At 43.5% G+C, this 18178-nt stretch overlaps 1 protein-coding gene across 3 annotated transcripts in view; it reads right to left on the bottom strand.

Moving 5' to 3' along the window:
• MSRB3 (methionine sulfoxide reductase B3) overlaps positions 1-18178 on the bottom strand; it is a 197220-nt gene that overhangs the window by 38494 nt on the left and 140548 nt on the right. For all 3 annotated transcript variants that reach the window (XM_040344088.1, XM_040344090.1, XM_040344089.1), the window contains one exon: positions 17182-17210. In XM_040344088.1, the coding sequence (XP_040200022.1) occupies positions 17182-17210 (29 nt within the window). The remainder of the gene's footprint in view (positions 1-17181; positions 17211-18178) is intronic.

Raw genomic sequence — 18178 nt, 5'->3', positions numbered from 1 at the left:
AAAGTCATCATTGGACTACCGCATATCAGAAAACAGACTTAGGCATTGCATCTGAAATCATATTGAAAGGGATCTCTACTGCCAACTGTTACGATTCTGTTTAAAAAGTTGGACCAATCAGGATTCATGATAATTTTTGCCCCTGCAGATGGACAAGACCTATGGAGTTCTACAGTATTGGAAGGCCCAGGAGAGGGAGCAGAAGAGCAGTGGGACCTAAAATGTACACTGAAGGACTTCTGAGCAGAGGCATATGAGTGAAAAGTATGTATATAATTAAAGTATACCTAAAAGCAAAACTTTTATTTCAGTTTTCAATAGAGTTGAGAGGGATTAGGACACCTGTCAGTTGTGCTGTCTGTGCCCCCATTATGGAGATTCACCCTTTCTATATGTCCTGTACCATTATCACTGAAAGTGAAAGTAAAATAAAATCTCAAATTCTGGGTTGTCCCCAGAAAAGGGGATATCTTCTATTTCTAGTGAACTGGGGGACCCCAAGGAATTCCCTTAATTTGCAGGGATTTTATCTCACTTCCTGTTTGGCTATGGAACAGGAAGTGAAGGGAAATCTCCACAATGGGACACAGGTGGCGAAAAAAAAGGTCTGACAGGAGTTATAACCCTTCCTTACTCCATCCAAAATGAAAAATAAAATGCCTATAGTTCTACTTTAATACTGGGTGTGATGTGTAAGGGTCTCAGCTGTCATGGTTGGTGATAGTTGGCGGTTACTAAATAGATTTTAGTTGCTGTGGGCTGCAAGGTCTGCTTTTAGCAATTTTAGCAGGCTTTAGGTTAGCCATGGACATAATCACAGTCAGATGTGCAGGTGTGACCTGATGGGCAAGTGATCATTTGTGGAACAGTAAAATGTTGTATTACTGTGCTGTTACGGAGCGCTGACTTTCTGTCTGTGACTACCTTCGGACTTAGATTGTCTGTTTATACCAGTACAGTTTAGCAAAATTACAAAAGGACCCCACATGCACCACAAAATACTGAATGTGTTTGTTTTCACTATATGTGGGTGTAAAATTGAAAGTACTGCTACATGATTAGTATATAGAGACATGGGAGGTCTAATTAAATCCAGACTCCTTTTCACTGCTGATTTCAGGGTAGCAGTATGCAGCTCAGGCATGTTAATGAAGGCAATGCACCTGGTCGATTTAGATGTCACTTTTCTCCTATAATTTCTCATTAGTTTCAAATTTATTATATATATTTAAGTGTATGCTCATTAAACCAGAAAGACTATATATTTTATTATTTCAAAACATTCTATGTAGCAAGGCAGTTAAGTGGTTAGCACTCTTGCTATATATTGCTGGGGTCCTGGGTTTGATTTCCTCCTAGTACTTTATCTGCATGTTAAGTTTCTGTGTTGTCCCAAGTTTCCATGGTTATTCTCCACTTTCATCCTTCACTCCAGAAAACATTATTGACAGGTTAACTGGCTACCATCCTACTTGGCCCTACAATTTGTGCATATGTTAAAGACATTAGACTTTTGGAAGGGCAGGGGTCTACACGACTACAAGAATACCCAAGGCATCTGTCCTGGGTCTCAGGCTTGTGACCGCGATATTAATTGTTTTTGTTTTCATTTGTTGCTGTAACCTTTACTAGGTAGTTTGTGTTGCACCAATATCCCCTCTAATCATTGTGTGCACCAGAAACTGACAGGAAGCAGTGCAATTACTGCTTGTCTCTCTGCAAGCAGAGTAGCGGCCGAGTGTCAGGAACCATGAATCAGACGCAGACAGAAAATGCAGTAAAAATCACACCTTTTGAAATAGTGGTAAAAATGGTACAAATAGTAAACATAGTCAAAACATAGCCAGGGTTTGGTAATCAAAGCGCATGGTCAGTGCAAGCCAGTAAATCAGGAAGCCAGAAGTCAGCATAGTCAGAGACAGCAAACAGGATCAGGTACCAGAAGGGATGTCAGTCAGATAAGTCTTTACCAGTAACACAGCAGAGAATCTTCAGTTATGGTGACTAAGGCGAAGGCATGGGAGAAATTAACCAGGCAGTTAAAATAGCCTGAAGGGGCTGGCTGATGAGCAGGAAATGATCACGAGGTGAGGCACTGTGGAACGATGAGTGCTGGCAATTAACCAACATCTGAGCACTGAGAAGGGAGGGATGAACCCAGGCCTGACAGTACAGCCTCCTCCACTACCTCCTCAATGACTCAGAGGACCACCAGGTTTGAAAGGAAAATGTATAAGGAAAGCATGGAGGAGGACAGGAGCACGTACGTTCGAGGATAATACCCAAGAGCACTCCTCCAGACCATAGCCCTTCCAATGAACCAGGTACTGTATGTGCCCACGGAACCTACGGGAATCAATGATTGATTGTATCTCATACTCCTCATGGTTCTCAACCTGAACCGGGCGAGGACGTGGTACAGATGTGTTGAAGTGGTTGCACACCAAGGGCAACGCGGCATAAGGTCTGTGGGATGGGCACAAGGCAAGCCGGGAACAGGACTGTCAGTGATGTTTGGACTGGAGTGCACTGAAGGAACCACATGGCATTGAGTCTGTCACTGTGACTCAGGAGGGGATGTGTCGTGTTGATTAGGTGTCATCGTCATCTGTGCTCCTGCACACTGCTGTCATTGTCCCTGAGTCAATTTCATGTGAATGTGCCTGCCCATTCTAATTTCTTGCCCTCTTGAGTCCTGTCGCTATATTAGTTACTTACTATATCGAAAATAAAATAAGAAATATGTTTTGTGCCTTAATATCTACCTTAAGTCACATTGCTAATTCCATATTGTACTTATTTGAAGCCTGTGTGGTTAAAATGGTATTAAGACTGGTATTAAAAAACCTGGCTGTGCCAGTAAATTTTGAGTGTCCTGTCAGTAAATTTCAATCTGATAGGATAGCAACACTGGCTGAATCCATCAATCAACTTGGGTACAACCAGCCAGCCTAATTTTCTTCCGATTATCGCAAGTGGTTGCTATGTCTTCTCCTGGCAAGGGCGGCTTCCCCCGCTTTCCCCCGTCTCCCCGCCAGAAGACAATGGCTCGGCAGGAGGGATTCCCCTGTCAGCGCTGTCTGTGCTGATGGGGGAATCGTACACATTTCTTCCCTTCATCCCGTGGCTGCAGGAAAGAAATTTACACTGTCTATGGCCAGGCTTAGCAAAGCTGTGCCAGTACAGGCAGAAGGCAGAGAGCACAGGAAGTAATAAGCTCATTAGCTTTTTGGCAGGATCAACTGGTATTTGTTGCACTTATTAAATGCATGTATTAAAACATATTTTAATGGTATATTTAACAGTCCAAAAGGGAGCAAATAAGATACGTTTATTGTTAGGATTTACATACACTTTAATTCTTACCAATTTAGCATCTTGGACATTTTTCTACAACTGCTTCATGTGAAAAGATTATGTAATATAAACACAAAAAATGTATAAAGAGGTTACAGAACCCAATATGTAAACTAAAATGCTGCAATGTGCCATTCTTATAACAAAACAGGCCTCAAGATATTGGCATAGAATAAGAGACAGTCCTGTAAAACCCATATATGACATATGCACATGTGTACTGCACATGGCTGTCTGATCTGGGTTAAAATCCAGGTTTTTCTTGACAAGAAAATTATCAGTTTAGAATATAGCATATCACTGCAACAATTTCTTTGAAAGACCCAAGTTAGTAACAGCGGAACTAAAAACAGGATTTTTATAACAGCTTACCTGTTAAATCCTTTTCTTGGAGTACACCACGGGACACAGAGCCATATTCATTACATAATGGGTTGTATGGTCACCAGAGGTGATTGGACACTGGCACAACCAATCAGAGACAGTTCCCCTCCATATAGCCCCTCCCATCAGGGGAGTACCTCAGTTTTGTAGCAAAGCAATAAGGTTCCCTTTAACCACTTCATTACTGGGCACTTAAACCCCCTTCGTGTCCAGACCAATTTTCAGCTTTCAGCACTGACGCATTTTGAATGACAATTGCATGGTCATACAACATTGTACCCAAATTATATTTTTATAATTTTTTCCCCACACATAGAGCTTTCTTTTGGTGGTATTTGATCATCTCTGCGATTTTTATTTTTTGCGCTATAAACAGAAAAAGACAGAAAATTTGGAAAAAAAACACAATATTTTTTACTTTTTGTTATAATAATATCCCATTATTTATTTTTTTTTAAATATTTTTTTTCCTCGGTTTAGGCCGATACGTATTCTTCTACATATTTTTGTTAAAAAAATCGCAATAAGCGTTTATTGATTGGTTTGCGCAAAAGTTAAAGGGCCTACAAAATAGGGGATAGATTTATGATTTATTTTTTATGTTTTATTTTTTACAAGTAATGGCGGCGATCTGCGATTTTTTTTGTGAGGCCTGCGATATTGCAGCGGACATATCGGACACTTTTGACACAATTTTGGGACCATTCACATTTATACAGCGATCAGTGCTATAAAAATGCACTAATTACTGTATAAATGTGACTGGTAGGGAAGGGGTTAACACTAGGGGGTGAGGAAGGGGTTAAATGTATTCCCTGGGTGTGTTCTAACTGTGTGTGGGGAGGGGGGTGACTGGGGGAGGTGACCGATGCTGTGTCTCTATGTACAAGGGACACAGATCGGTCTCCTCTCCTCTGACAGCATGTGGAGCTCTGTGTTTACACATAGAGCTCCATGTCCCTGCTGTGTTACCGACAACCGCGTGTACCCGGCGGACATCGCGGCCGCCAGGTACACGCATCGGCTTCCCAGCGATGCGCCGGGACAGTGATTACCCGCTGCGCGCCCCCCAGCGGCGCGCACGGGTAATGTAAACAATAGGACGTCTAAGTACGTCCACTCAGCACTTCAGGTCCGCGCTGCAGACGTCTTTTGACGATAGCGCGGATCTGTAGTGGTTAAGAAGGGGGGGACCTCTGTGTCCCGTGGTGTACTCCAAGAAAAAGATTTACAGGTAAGCTGTTATAAAAATCCTGTTTTCTTTATCATACACCACGGGACACAGAGTCATATTCATTACATAATGGAATGTCCAAAAGCAATGCCCTATATGAAGGGGGGAGACACAGATCAAGCAGACCGCCATGGACAAGAAGCTCTATACTGTCGCCTGCAGCACACTTTGCCCAAAGGCGGCATCCTCATGTCCGCTCACATCTATCTGATAAAATTTACAAAATGTGTGGACTGAAGACCAAGTTGCAGCCTTACAGATCTGAGTCACTGAAGCTTGGTGGTGCACTGCCCATGAAGCACTTATGGCCCTGGTAGAGTGCGCCCTAACAGAAAAAGGAGGAGTTCTGTTCTTTAAACCATAGGCTTGAAAAATTGTCTGTCGGATCCACCTGGAGATAGTGGAACTTGACGTCGCTTGTCCCTTCTTGGGACCATCCGGCAAAATAAACAAAATATTTGTCTTGCGTATCTGAGCGGTTGCCTGTAGATACACCTTTACAGCTCTCACAAGATCTAGAGAGTGTAACAACTTTTCCTCTGCTGTCTGCGGATTCGAAAAGAAAGAAGGCAGGACAATGTACTGATTTAAATGAAAAGCCGACACCACCTTAGGTAAAAAGGCAGGATGGGGTCGTAGTACAATTTTGTCTTTATGAAAAACAAAATAAGGCTCTTTACAGGAAAGAGCTGCTAATTCAGATAATCTTCTAGCCGAAGAAATAGCAATCAAAAAGGCCAACTTCCTGCTTAAAAGAATCAGCGGAATGTGGCGAATAGGTTCAAAGGGTTGTCTCTGCAACACTGATAGTACTAGATTCAGATCCCATGGGCACAAGGGAGACTTGACTGCTGGATTGATCCGCACTACCCCCTGGATGAAAGCACTAGGGAATGAGATGCCAGTGGTCTTTGAAAGAAGACTGATAGAGCTGATATTTGACCCTTAATGGTACTAAGGGATAATTTCATATCCACTCCTAGCTAGCAAAAAGCAAGAGTCCTACTTATGTCATATTTCTGAGGATTCCATTTGTTAGTTCCACACCATGAAACATATGTTTTAAATACTCTGTAGTAGATTTGTCTGGAAGCTGGCTTTCTGCCATTAATAATTATAGAAAGTACCAGACCTGAGAGCCCTCTCTTCTTCAGAATGTGGGTCTCAGCAGCCAAACCGTCAAACATAGCCCTTGTAAGGAAGGATGGAATACTGGACCTTGTGACAACAGATCGTGAGCTTCCACGGTGTTCCTACTGCCATCTTTATGATCTCGGCGTACCAGGGTCTTCTGGGCCAATCTGGGGCCACTAAGATTACTGGAATTCCTTCCCTCTTAATCCTGCAAATCAGCCTCTGTAGAGGGGAGATTGGTGGAAAGGCATAGATCAGTGAAAACTGATTCCATGGAACTACCAGTGCATCTGATCTGTAAGCCAGACGATCTTTTGTCCTGGACACAAAATTGTCCAACTTCCTGTTGAACCTGGAAGCTAATAGATCTACATCCGGGGTCACCCATTTCTGGCAAATGGCCTGAAAGATTTCAGAGTGAAGAGACCACTCTCCTGGTGAAAGCTGCTGGCGACTCAAATAGTCTGCCTGCCAGTTCTCTACCACTGGAATGAAAGTTGCAGAAAGGCAGGGAGCAAGTTCCTCTGCCCATCTCAAAATGCTATTCACCTCCTTCTGGGTGCCTTGGCTGCGGGTGCCTCCTTGGTGACTGATGTAAGCTACAGCTGTAGCATTGTCAGACTGAATCCGAACCGGATGGCCCTGTAACCTGCTTGTCCAAGTTCTGAGGGCTAAGTATACTGCCCGTAACTCCAGTAAGTCGATGGGTAGTTCTCTCTCGGCTTTGGTCCAGGTTCCCTCTTCCAATACGGCTCCCCAGCCCGTTAGACTGGCATCCGTTGACACCACCTTCCAGGTGATTGGGCGAAAGGATCTTCCCTTCTGCAAGTTCTAGGTCCTTAACCACCAACTGAAGTCCCGGCGCACCTGTGAAGACAGGTGCATGGGTAAATCCAGAGCTTGGATCTTCCTGTTCCAGGCAGCTAAGATATCGTCTTGAAGCGAAGGAGGCTACCATCTTCCCCAATAGCCTCATGCAAAGGCAAATGGATGATCTCTTTTTTGCTTTGACCTTGTGGATCAGATCCCTTAGTGATCTGATCTTTGACTCTGGTAGAAATACACAGCTTTGGGCTGTATCTATGATCATTCCCAGATACTCTACCCTTCTTTGGGCTTGTAGTGAGGATTTTTGTAGGTTTACCATCCATCCTAACTTCTCAAGGTATCCTATTGTAGTGGATACAGCGTGGTCTAACCCTGCCACTGATTGATCTATCACAAGTAGATTGTCTAGATAGGCTGTTATCACTATGCCCTCCGCTCTGAGATTTGCTAGCAGCGGGGATAGTACTTTTGTAAATTATTCGGGGTGGGGTGGCTATCCCGAAGGGCATAGCCACAAATTGGAAATGGCGATGCTCTACTGCAAACCTTAAGAACCTTTGGTGAGCAGGATGGATAGGCACATGTAAATAGGCATCCCTGATGTCTATTGATGTCATGAATTCTCCACCTAGTAGGGTGGCGACTACTGATCGAATAGTTTCCATTCGGAAATGGCGAATGTTTAGAAACTGATTTAGTGATCTCAGATCCAGAATGGGTCTGACGTCTCCGTTTGGTTTTGGGATCACAAAGGTTTGAATAAAAACCTGAACCTTGCTCACTTAAGGGTACTTCTGTGATCACCCCTTGGGACAGCAAGTGATCCAATTCCTTGAAGAAGGGTGCTCTTTTTAGAGGATCTTTGGAGAGCCTTGAGCTTCGGAACTGAGAAGATGGGATCTCTGATACAGTGGATACCACCCATCTGTCCTGGATCTCTGTCTGCCATAACACTGAAAACTGAAAAAGCCGCCCCCCCACTCGGCCGAGCGGAGGTGCCTCTTCATGCCGAGGTTTTGGGGTTTTGCTTATTGGCCTTAGAACCCCACTGTTTCTTACTCCTTTGGGGCTGGTCTTCCTTGGCTTTTGTGGCTGGCTGAAAATGCCGTCGCCACTGGCTGGAGGTAGATTTACCAGGAGCCGGGGACAGAGAACATTTAAAACAAGGTCGCTTGTTCTTCTTCTTCTCTGGTAACAGCGTAGACTTTCCGCTGGAAATCTTTTGGATATGTTTCTCTAAATCTTCTTCGAAGAGGCGTTCACCATGAAAGGTAAAACTCGCTAGAAGCTTTTTGCATGGTACTTCTGCAGACCAATGTTTTAACCAAAGGACTCTGTGCATATGCACCAACTGGAGTGTAAGACGAGATGCTTGTTGGAGCGAATCTCTCATAGCATCTATTGTAATACTAAAGGCCTTGGGAAAATGTTCCCACAACTTGGCCTGCTCTGGAGACAACTCTTTAAGTCCCTCCTTTACCTGGTCCTTGAGGACCTGACACACACCCACTGCAGCTACAGCAGGCTGTGCAACTGCACCTGCCAGCAGGAAGGAAGATTTCAATAAGGATTCCAACCTCTTTTCTGAGGGGTCCTTAAACACCTGTACGTCATCTACTGGACAAGTCAGTTTTTGTTCACACAAGATATGGTTGCATCTACCGCAGGTAAACTCTACTTCTTGGTAAATTCCTCCTCCATCGGATAAAGAATTTCAAATTTCTTTGGAGGAGGGAAGCGCTTATCTGGATGTAACCAGTCTGCGTAAATTAGCTTCCCATGAACTGGGAAAGAGCAAGAACTCTGCAGGGATTTTAACCACTTGCCGCCCGCCAATGACAGATTGACGGCGGCAAAGTGGTTGTAGAATCCTGACTGGACGTCATATGACGTCCTCAGGATTCTGAGCCGCTGCGTGCCCCCAGGGGCGCGCATCGCGGCGATCGTTGTTGCAGGGTGTCAGTCTGACACCCCGCAACACCGATCTAGGTAAAGTGTCTCTCACAGAGACACTTTACCTCGTGATCAGCCGTGTCCAATCACGGCTGATCACGATGTAAACAGCAAAAGCCGGTAATCGGCTTTTCCTCACTCGCGTCTGTCAGACGCGAGTAGAGGAGAGCCGATCGGCTGCTCCTCTGACAGGGGGGGTTTGTGCTGATCCATTATCAGCACAGCCCCCCCTGAGGATGCCCACTGGACCACCAGGGATGCCCACTGGACCACCAGGTATTCCACTAGATCACCAGGGATTTAAATCAAAGGTATGCCACCCTAGACCACCAGGGATGACACATAATGGATGCCAATCAGTGCCACAATGGATGCCAATCAGTGCCCACAATGGGCATCACTGATTGGCAGGCATTGTTTGGCACTGATTGGCATCCATTAGTACAACACATTAGTAAGTGCCCATCTATGCCCATCCATGCCGCCTATCAGTGCCCATCCATGCCGCCTATCAGTGCCCATCCATGCCACCTATCAGTGCCCATACGTGTCGCCTATCCCTGCCCATCCGTGCCGCCTATCCCTGCCCATCCGTGCCACCTATCCCTGCCCATCCGTGCTGCCTATCCCTGCCCATCCGTGCCGCCTATCCCTGCCCATCCGTGCCACCTATCTGTGCCCATATGTGCCACCTATCCGTGCTGCCCATCAGTGCCCATCCATGCCGCCCATCAGTGCCGCATATTGGTGCCCATCATCAATGCCACCACATCAGTGCCACCTCATCGGTGCCCATCAGTGCCAGTCAGTGCAGTACCATCAGTGCCCATTAGTGAAGGAGAAAACTTACTTATTTACAATGTTTTATAACGGAAACAAAAGAAATGTTATTTTTTTCTAAATTTTCGGTAATTTTTTTATTTTTTTATCCCAGAGGTGATCAAATACGACCAAAAGAAAGCTCTATTTGTGGGTACAAAATGAAAAACATTTAGTTTGGGTACAGTGTAGCATGACCGCGCAATTGTAATTTAAAGTGCAACAGCACTGAAAGCTAAAAATTGGTCTGGGCGGGAAGGTGTATAAGTGCCCTGTATGGAAGTGGTTAATGAACCTAAGGATGAGACAGGTGATTCCGATAACTCAGAGGGGGGCAGCCTGAATGCAGTACGTACTGCTTCAGCATAACATTGCACCTGCGATCTTAGCATCTGGGAAGCAGAAAAGGGCTATTCTGACACCCCTGAGCCGTCCGACTCCTCATCCCTGTCCTCCGCAGATATTGCTTCATCCTCCTCCTTCTCCTCTTCAGATATTTCTGACAAAGGATCTAAAGCTGAAGAAGGAGATCTGCTTTGCTTTTTGTCCTTTTGCGAAGACTTATCGATTAAAGTCGCAATTTTCTAATCTCTCCATAGCTGCCGCAAAAGTGTCTTCAGTGACATATGCAGGCCCAGGTGCCACTGGAGAGACTCCTGAAAGTGCCAATGGTTCCTCCTGTATGGGAGGATGGTACCAAGCAGGCACGGGTAGAACCCCCTGTCTCCGACAGTGTTGCCTTCTTATTCTTAGCCCCTGAACCCTTTCTAAGGGAAGACATCTTCCAGAGCAACAAGCCGAGGTACCAAGATGCATGTACTACTGTGCTCAGTTTAGCAATTTACATAAAGTATGCAACTTAAACACACAGTTTCATGCAAAGAGTAGGTGTCTCTCTTTGGTAATGGTAATTCTTGGGGACACTAAGGGACAGATTCTCAAAAGAGATACGCCGGCGTATCGCCTGATATGCCGTCGTATCTGTGAGTCCACCCGTCGTATCTATGCGCCTGATTCATATAATCAGTTATGCATAGATAACCATTAATAACCATCTGAAATGCATTTTTTTTTTCGCCACTAGGTGTCGCCGACGTCGTTTTCCCGATCGAGTATGCAAATTACGCAAATTCCCGAACGTACGCCTGACCGACGCAGTGAAGTTTACGTAAGATTTGCGACGCGTAAAGTTGCCCCTGGGTATATGAGGCGCAGTCAATGTTAAGTATGGCCGTCGTTCCCGCGTCGAAATTTGAAAATTTACATCGTTTGCGTAAGTCGTCCGTGAATGGCACTGGACGCCATTTACATTAACGTCGCAACCAATGACGTCCTTGTGACGTCATTTAGCGCAATGCACGTCGGGAAATTTTAGGGACGGCGCATGCACAGTACGTTCATTGCGGGAACGCACCTAATTTAAATGATCCACGCCCCCTACCCGGATCATTTGAATTAGGCGAGCTTGCGCCGGAGGATTTACGTTACGCCGCTGCAACTTTACAGGCAAGTGCTTTGTGAATCAAGCACTTGCCCGTAAAACTTGCGGCGACGTAACGTAAATGAGATACGTTACGCCACCGCAATCTGGCCCATAAAGCTTACGTGTCCCCAAGAAACTGCTGCTGTGTCCCGAGGGAGAGCTTCTGTCTTTCTTGCTGCATTCTGGCCCCTATCTGGGCGCCATTTTCAAAACTCGGTGTGCGCACGCCCGTGCGCGCTCCCACTATTTCCGCTTTTCCCCCGATAAAGCATGTCCCCATGTGCGCGCGCTACCTAGATTGTTGGGGCGGCTGCCTGGAGGCATGGAGGCTTTCCCTGTGCCTTTCCTAGCGTTTTATATCCTGTTTCCAGGAGGAGAAGAGCGGTGTTATGCAGAGCTCTGCAGCAGAAAGCGTGCCTGTGGGTTTGACACGTCCATGGAGTAAAGGTGAGTAAGTTCAGCTCTTTACTCCCTCCGGTGGCCAAATCTGACAAGACACCCCTCTAAAATCTTTGGAAAAGGTCCTTAAGAAAAAACTTAGGCTCCTTTTCCTTTACCTTTATCCCCGCCGCAGGTTTAACTGCTGTTTTTACAGACAGTACCAATCTTCTCCCATCTTGGTGGGTTTTGTGTGCCAACCTTCAGGGGTATGGGTTTCTATTTAAAGGATACCTCTTCCCTGGGCCTTGTAAAAGACTCTGACCAGGCCTTTTAGCTGCAATAGCGAAAGTGCTGGAACTTCAGAGCCCAGTCCTCAAAAGAAAGACATTACAGGCGACGCCTCCTGCGTGAGGCCCGGATCTCATCCAATTTTGGCGTAATAATTTAGCGCCCTGGATGGACCCGACAGTCTAGCTCCTTTAGCCCTTAGAGGGTTTCTTTAATCAAGCTTCCCTTAGCATTTCTCCACGCGTCCAATCCTTAGACACTGGCAAAAAAACTGAGGTACTCACCTGATGGGAGGGGCTATATGGAGGGAAACTGTCTCTGATTGGTTGTGCCAGAGTCCAATCACCTCTGGTGACCATACAACCCATTATGTAATGAATATGGCTCTGTGTCAAGTGGTGTACGATAAAGAAAATACTGTACTGATTCTATTGTTTGTATTTTGGAAAAAGGAAAGCAGAATGCATTACTACATGAAAACTTCAACCTTTGGTAATTTTTAAAGCAAATATGTGCTCTACCCATTCTGTTTGCCTTAACCACTTGCCGACCCGCTAACGCCGATATACATCGGCAGAATGGCACGGCTGTGCAAAGCAACGTACCCGTATGTTGCTTTAAATTTGCCGCAAGCTCCGTAATCATGTCACAGAGCTGCAGAACAGGGAGATGTAAACAAGGCATTTCCCTGTTCTGCCTAGTGACAGGACAGTGATCTACTGCTCCCTGTCATCGGGAGCAGTAATCACTGTCGTGTCACTTGTAGCCCAGCCCCCTCACAGTTAGAATCACTCCGTAAGACACACTTAACCCCTTCATCGCCCACTAGTGTTTAGCCCCTTGCCTGTCAGTGTCATTTACACAGTAATTAGTGCATTTTTATAGCACTGATCGCTGTATAAATGACAATGGTCCCAAAATAGTGTCTAAAGTGTCTGATGTGTCTGCCATAATGTCGCAGTCATGATAAAAATTGCTGATCGCCGCCATTACTAATACAAAAAAATAATAATAAAAATGACATAAAACTATCCCCTATTTGGTAGACACTATGTTCAGATACATTGGTGTATCTTTCCTGGGGTGTAATGTATCTCAGATACGTTACGCCGCCGTAAATTAGGGCTCAAGTTCCGAATTCAGAAAGAACTTGCGCCCTTAGTTACGGCGGCGTAACGTCTGTGGTCCGGCATAAGCCCGCCTAATTCAAATGTGGATTACGCCGCAAATCGTCAATGCTTTAGACGTGAACGTAACTTACGTACAGCCCTATTCGCGAACGACTTATGCAAAATTCAACGCGGGAACGACGTCCATACTTAACATAGGATACCCCTCATATAGCAGGGGTAACTTTACGCCGTAAAAAGCCTAACGTAAACAACGTAACAAAATGCGCCGGGCAGACGTACGTTTCTGAATCGGCATAACTACCTAATTTGCATATTCCTCACGGAAATATACGTAAGCGCCACCTAGCGGCCAGCGTAAATATGCAGCCTAAGCTACGACGGTGTAAGACACTTACGCCGGTCGCATCTCAGGGAAATTCTGGCGTATCTAGCTTTCTGATTACAGAAAGAAGATACGCCGGCGCTTCGTAGCACTTACGCGGCGTATCAATAGATACGCCGGCGTAAAGGCTATCTGAATCCGGCCCTAAAACTTTTGCGCAAACCAATCAATATACGCTAATTGCGTTTTTTTTTTTAAAAACATATGTAGAAGGATACATATCGGCCTAAACTGAGAAAGAAATTTGTTTTTTATATATTTTTTGGAGGATATTTATTATAGCAAAAAGAAAAAAATATTGCTTTTTTTTCAAAATTTCGCTCTTTTTTTGTCTATAGCGCAAAAAAATAAAAACCGCAGAGATGATCAAATACCACCAAAAGAAAGCTCTATTTGTGGGGGAAAATTTTTTGTTTGGGTGCAACGTCGCACGACAGCGCAATTGTCAGTTAAAGCGATGCAGTGCCAAATTGCAAAATATGCTCTGGTCAGGAAGGGGGTAAATTCTTCCAGGGCTGAAGCAGTTAAATAAAGCAGTAGATGGAGGAGTAGTTAAATCTGCTGTCATTTTTCTTTTTTGCCTTCTACATTACTTTTGCTGTTTTGTTGGCCACTCAACATTATGAATTTTTTCTCACTTTTAGTCCTCGTGATTGCCCTCATGGGCATCAGGAAAAATGGATAGGGTGAACCTCCCTAACAGGCTTTATATATGCTATAATACCACCCTTCCAAGCTGCACATATTAACCTGTCACTGTCTGGATACTCTGGTTAGCTTCCAAAAGTCAAGAAACAAATCCCTATGTAAGATCCAAGTCCTTAGTTGGAGCTTGCAGAGGGCTAAGGACTCTCACTATGCCACTTTTTGACAGCACTGGGCCAATCACCAAATTCAAGCAGACAAGAGACATTAGAAATAAGCAAATTAAGGAAAATCTGCAATAACATATTTTTGGAAATTGTAAATAAGGTTTAAAAAAAAAGTATAAGGTTTAAAAAAAAAAAGTTTATTTTTTTGCTTACCAATTTGTTAATAAATACTTAAAGTGTATCTATTTTTTATCCTGGTCCCCCTCCTTAGGTGCACATTATAGCAGAATGAATATCACTAAATATTTTTTGTTAAATATTGATTCATTTGATTATGAAAGCAAGATGTTTAGAAGATGGAAGTCATGGGTAATTTCACTAGGACAGCACTTGTTAAAAAAATTGTCATGCTCAGATTTCCCAATGATGTCTACCTTGCCTAGGCTAGAAGCTGGGGCCGAGGTAAGATGGTACGTTTTTTTCTTCTTTTGTTGAGGGAAGTAAGGGGTAGGGAGATTGTTGCAATTCAGGGTGGGCGAAGGGGATCTATCATATAGCTGCTAATTCCCGTGGACTGTATTGTCCCTTTTAACCGCAATAGAGAATATCAGCTCTCAAGGCTGGATGGAAATACAAATTATTTGGAAGGTAAAACAGGTTTCATACATGTATCTTATCTGTATAATTTGTCTGTATTTATCAGTGTATTTTATCTGCTTTCCTGGAGTTCTGTTTTAAATCTCCCTAAATAAACCCAATTTCAAAGCTAGTAATCAGAGTTCACTTACACAAATTATATATTATAGATTATGATGTGAATAATAATAATAATGCAATACGTTCCTCGCTCAAGGTCTATAAAGCAAGACTTGTTTCTGAAGCCTCGTACACACGACCAAGGAACTCGACGGGCAAGTTTCTCCATTCCGGTCGAGGAAATAGAGAACTTGCTCTCTTTTTGGCTCGTCTAGTTTCTCAACAGTTTCCTCTACGAAAATGTACACACGACCGGTTTACTCGGCAAAAAATATCTCCCAGCAAGTTTCTTGCTGGTTTTTGCCGAGAAACTCGGTCGTGTGTACAAGGCCTGAGAATTGGGAAACACTGATGCTTGGCTGTAAAAAAAAAAGCATTTTCCACCATATGCCTGCAAAATTGCAAATGATTGAGAGAACCATTTTTCCAAAGGAGAATCTTCAATTTTTTTAAAAATTATGATGCACAATTTGTTACACAGAATTGGACAATACTTTACTAATTTTTTGGTTTGTAAGATTATCCTCAAGAGGAGCCTCAAGCAAATATAACATAAACACACCCTAATTAACTTGTATATTCAAAACACATGATTTTTTATTTTTTTTATTGGTTATACTTAAAAAAAAATAGAAATCAGGATAATACTAAAAGAAAAACACCACCATGTTGAAGTCTGCTGTACCTGCATTGCAAGCTGATGGACATGCTTAACAACGACTGTTATCCTCCTTATGCTAAGTAGCTGTACAATACAGCAGGGTTGGGCGGTTCATAAGGGTATAAACATCACTTTACAAATATTTTGGCAAGAAAAAACAGTTCCCATATATGTGCTTTAACTGAGTATCTAGCTTTTTGGCTGGAATTGCCTTTAATGCTTTTCAAAATAATTTTTGATATCAAACATGTTTTTATATCAAACATATGTAAGGAACAGATGCTGTATCCTACATAGCTGATTCTACAGGAAACCAACAGTATGTATTAAGAAATCACACATTTTCAAATGCATTTTTTACATGATGGGCATAGCTCCCAACTGTCCCTGATTTCGAGGGGCTGTCCCTTATTTGGAACAATGTCCCTCTTTCCCTCCTTCTTCCTCTTTTGTCCCTCATTTTGGAATGATCTATACAGTGGTATATAAAATGCACTATTTATCTATCAAAAAGTGCTTCCCAGTGCTAAACCTTCGATCCAATTTCTAAATTGCTGCATTTGCAAATTTCAAAAGCCAGTAAAGAGGAATACTGTAAGCACCCTGTAGCTGCAGGCACTGTGAAGCAATTCATCAACTTCAACTTGCTCCCCTCTTCTGTAGTTCCTGCTTGATGTTCACATTATAGAGGGCCAGAAGGCATCATTGCTGAGATACAGAGTAGAGTGAACTAAACTGCCTGAGAACTTGATTGTTTGCATTGATTTTGCAGTTAACTTGAGGGATGAATTGCTTCACAGTGCCTGTAGCTGCTGAGGTCAGCAATGGCTTGTTTTTAGAGCTCATTTACTGCATATTGAAATATGTTAAATGATAAATTCACTTTGTTTTTATAAATGAAATTTTTTTGCAGGTGAAAAAAAATGTACATTTACAAAAAAAAATCTGGGAGCCTGGAAAGCATTGCACCCACAATCAGCAGATCGTAGCTGTCATGCAGGACTCCTACAGAGTGTCAGTGTGAGCTGTCTGACCGTACATCGTACGGGCAGGCAGTTTCACACTGACAGGAAGAATTAATGAACTACCACAGCGCTCAACAGCACCCAGGTAGTTTATTATAGGTTGGACTTGATGGACTTGTGTCTTTTTTCAACCTCACCTACTATGAAACTATGTAACTTCAAGCAGACAGCCACAACTTGTAGCTTTCACACTGAATGAATGACGCAGCCAGATGGATGGAGCTCCGCACAGCCAATTTTTTTTTTTAATTGTGACAGCAAATGAGGGGAGAAGATCTCAATGAGGGGGGTGGCGGGGATCAGTGCTACAGTAACATGTTACATATTAGACCCTGAATATGGGTGTAACATGCAACATGTTACGAAAGGTGAACCTATCCTTTAAAACTGGAATGTCCACAGCCTGGCCACAGGTTCACTTTTAAGCATCCAGCCTCAAAGTTTAATTGGTTGGACTGACCGATTGAACATAAGATTTTCACACAACACTCGATTAACACTAATGCATTGCTTTTGTAGCTTCCCTTTTAAAGTTTGCTTTCTAAACTTACCAGAGTTGGAGTCAAATTTTTTTTCAGACCTGGAACAAGAAGTAAATGTTAGTTTAGATGTTTGTATGATCATAAATAGATGTAATTCAAAATCATAGTTGTCACAAGCTCCATATTACATACAATTTCTGATGCTGGATAGTTGAAGTAATGAAGGTAGCAAATCAGGATGCTTTAAGCAATTTTAACTTTTAAAAAATATAATATAATATGACATAAATATCATCATAAAAATAACTGAAAGAACAAATGAATAGGGATAGACGTATTCACATTCACAGCCACCACTGATTATAACAGCAGAGTTAGTTCTACCTGCACACATGTACACTATATTGTCAAAAGTATTGGGACCCCTGGCTTTACACGCACATGAACGTTAAAGGCATCCCAGTCTTAGTCCATAGGGTTCAATATTGAGTTGGCCCACCTTTTGCAGCTAGAACATCTTCGAACCTTCTGGAAAGGCTGTCCACAAGGTTTAGGAGTATGTCTATGGGAATCTTTGCCCATTCTTCCAGAAGTGCATTTGTGAGTTCAGGCACTGATGAGAAGGCCTGGCTCGCAGTCTCCGCTCTAATTCATGCCAAAGGTGTTCTATCAGTTGAGATCAGGACTCTGTGCAGGCCAGTCAAGTTCCTCCACCCCAAACTCGCTCATCCATGTCTTTATGGGCCTTGCTTTGTGCACTGGTGTGCAATCATGTTGGAACAGGAAGGGTCCGTCCCCAAACTTTATTACAAAGTTAGGAGCATGAAATTGTCCAAAATGTCTTGGTATGCTTATGCCTTAAGAGTTCCCTTCACTAGAACTAAGGGGCCAAGCTCAACCACTGAAAAACAATCCCCAACCATAATCCCCCATCCAGTGCACAAAGCAAGGTCCATAAAGACATATAATATAAGCAAGTCTGGGGTGGAGGAACTTGACTGGTCTGCACAGAGTTCTGACCTCAACCGAAAGAATACCTTTGGGATGAATTAGACTGGTCTTCTCG

Source organism: Rana temporaria, chromosome 3 (genome assembly GCF_905171775.1).
Source record: "Rana temporaria chromosome 3, aRanTem1.1, whole genome shotgun sequence".
NCBI classification, from domain to species: Eukaryota; Metazoa; Chordata; class Amphibia; order Anura; family Ranidae; genus Rana; species Rana temporaria.
The sequence above is the reverse complement of the archived record's forward strand: the minus strand, read 5'-3'. Positions and strand labels throughout refer to the sequence as shown.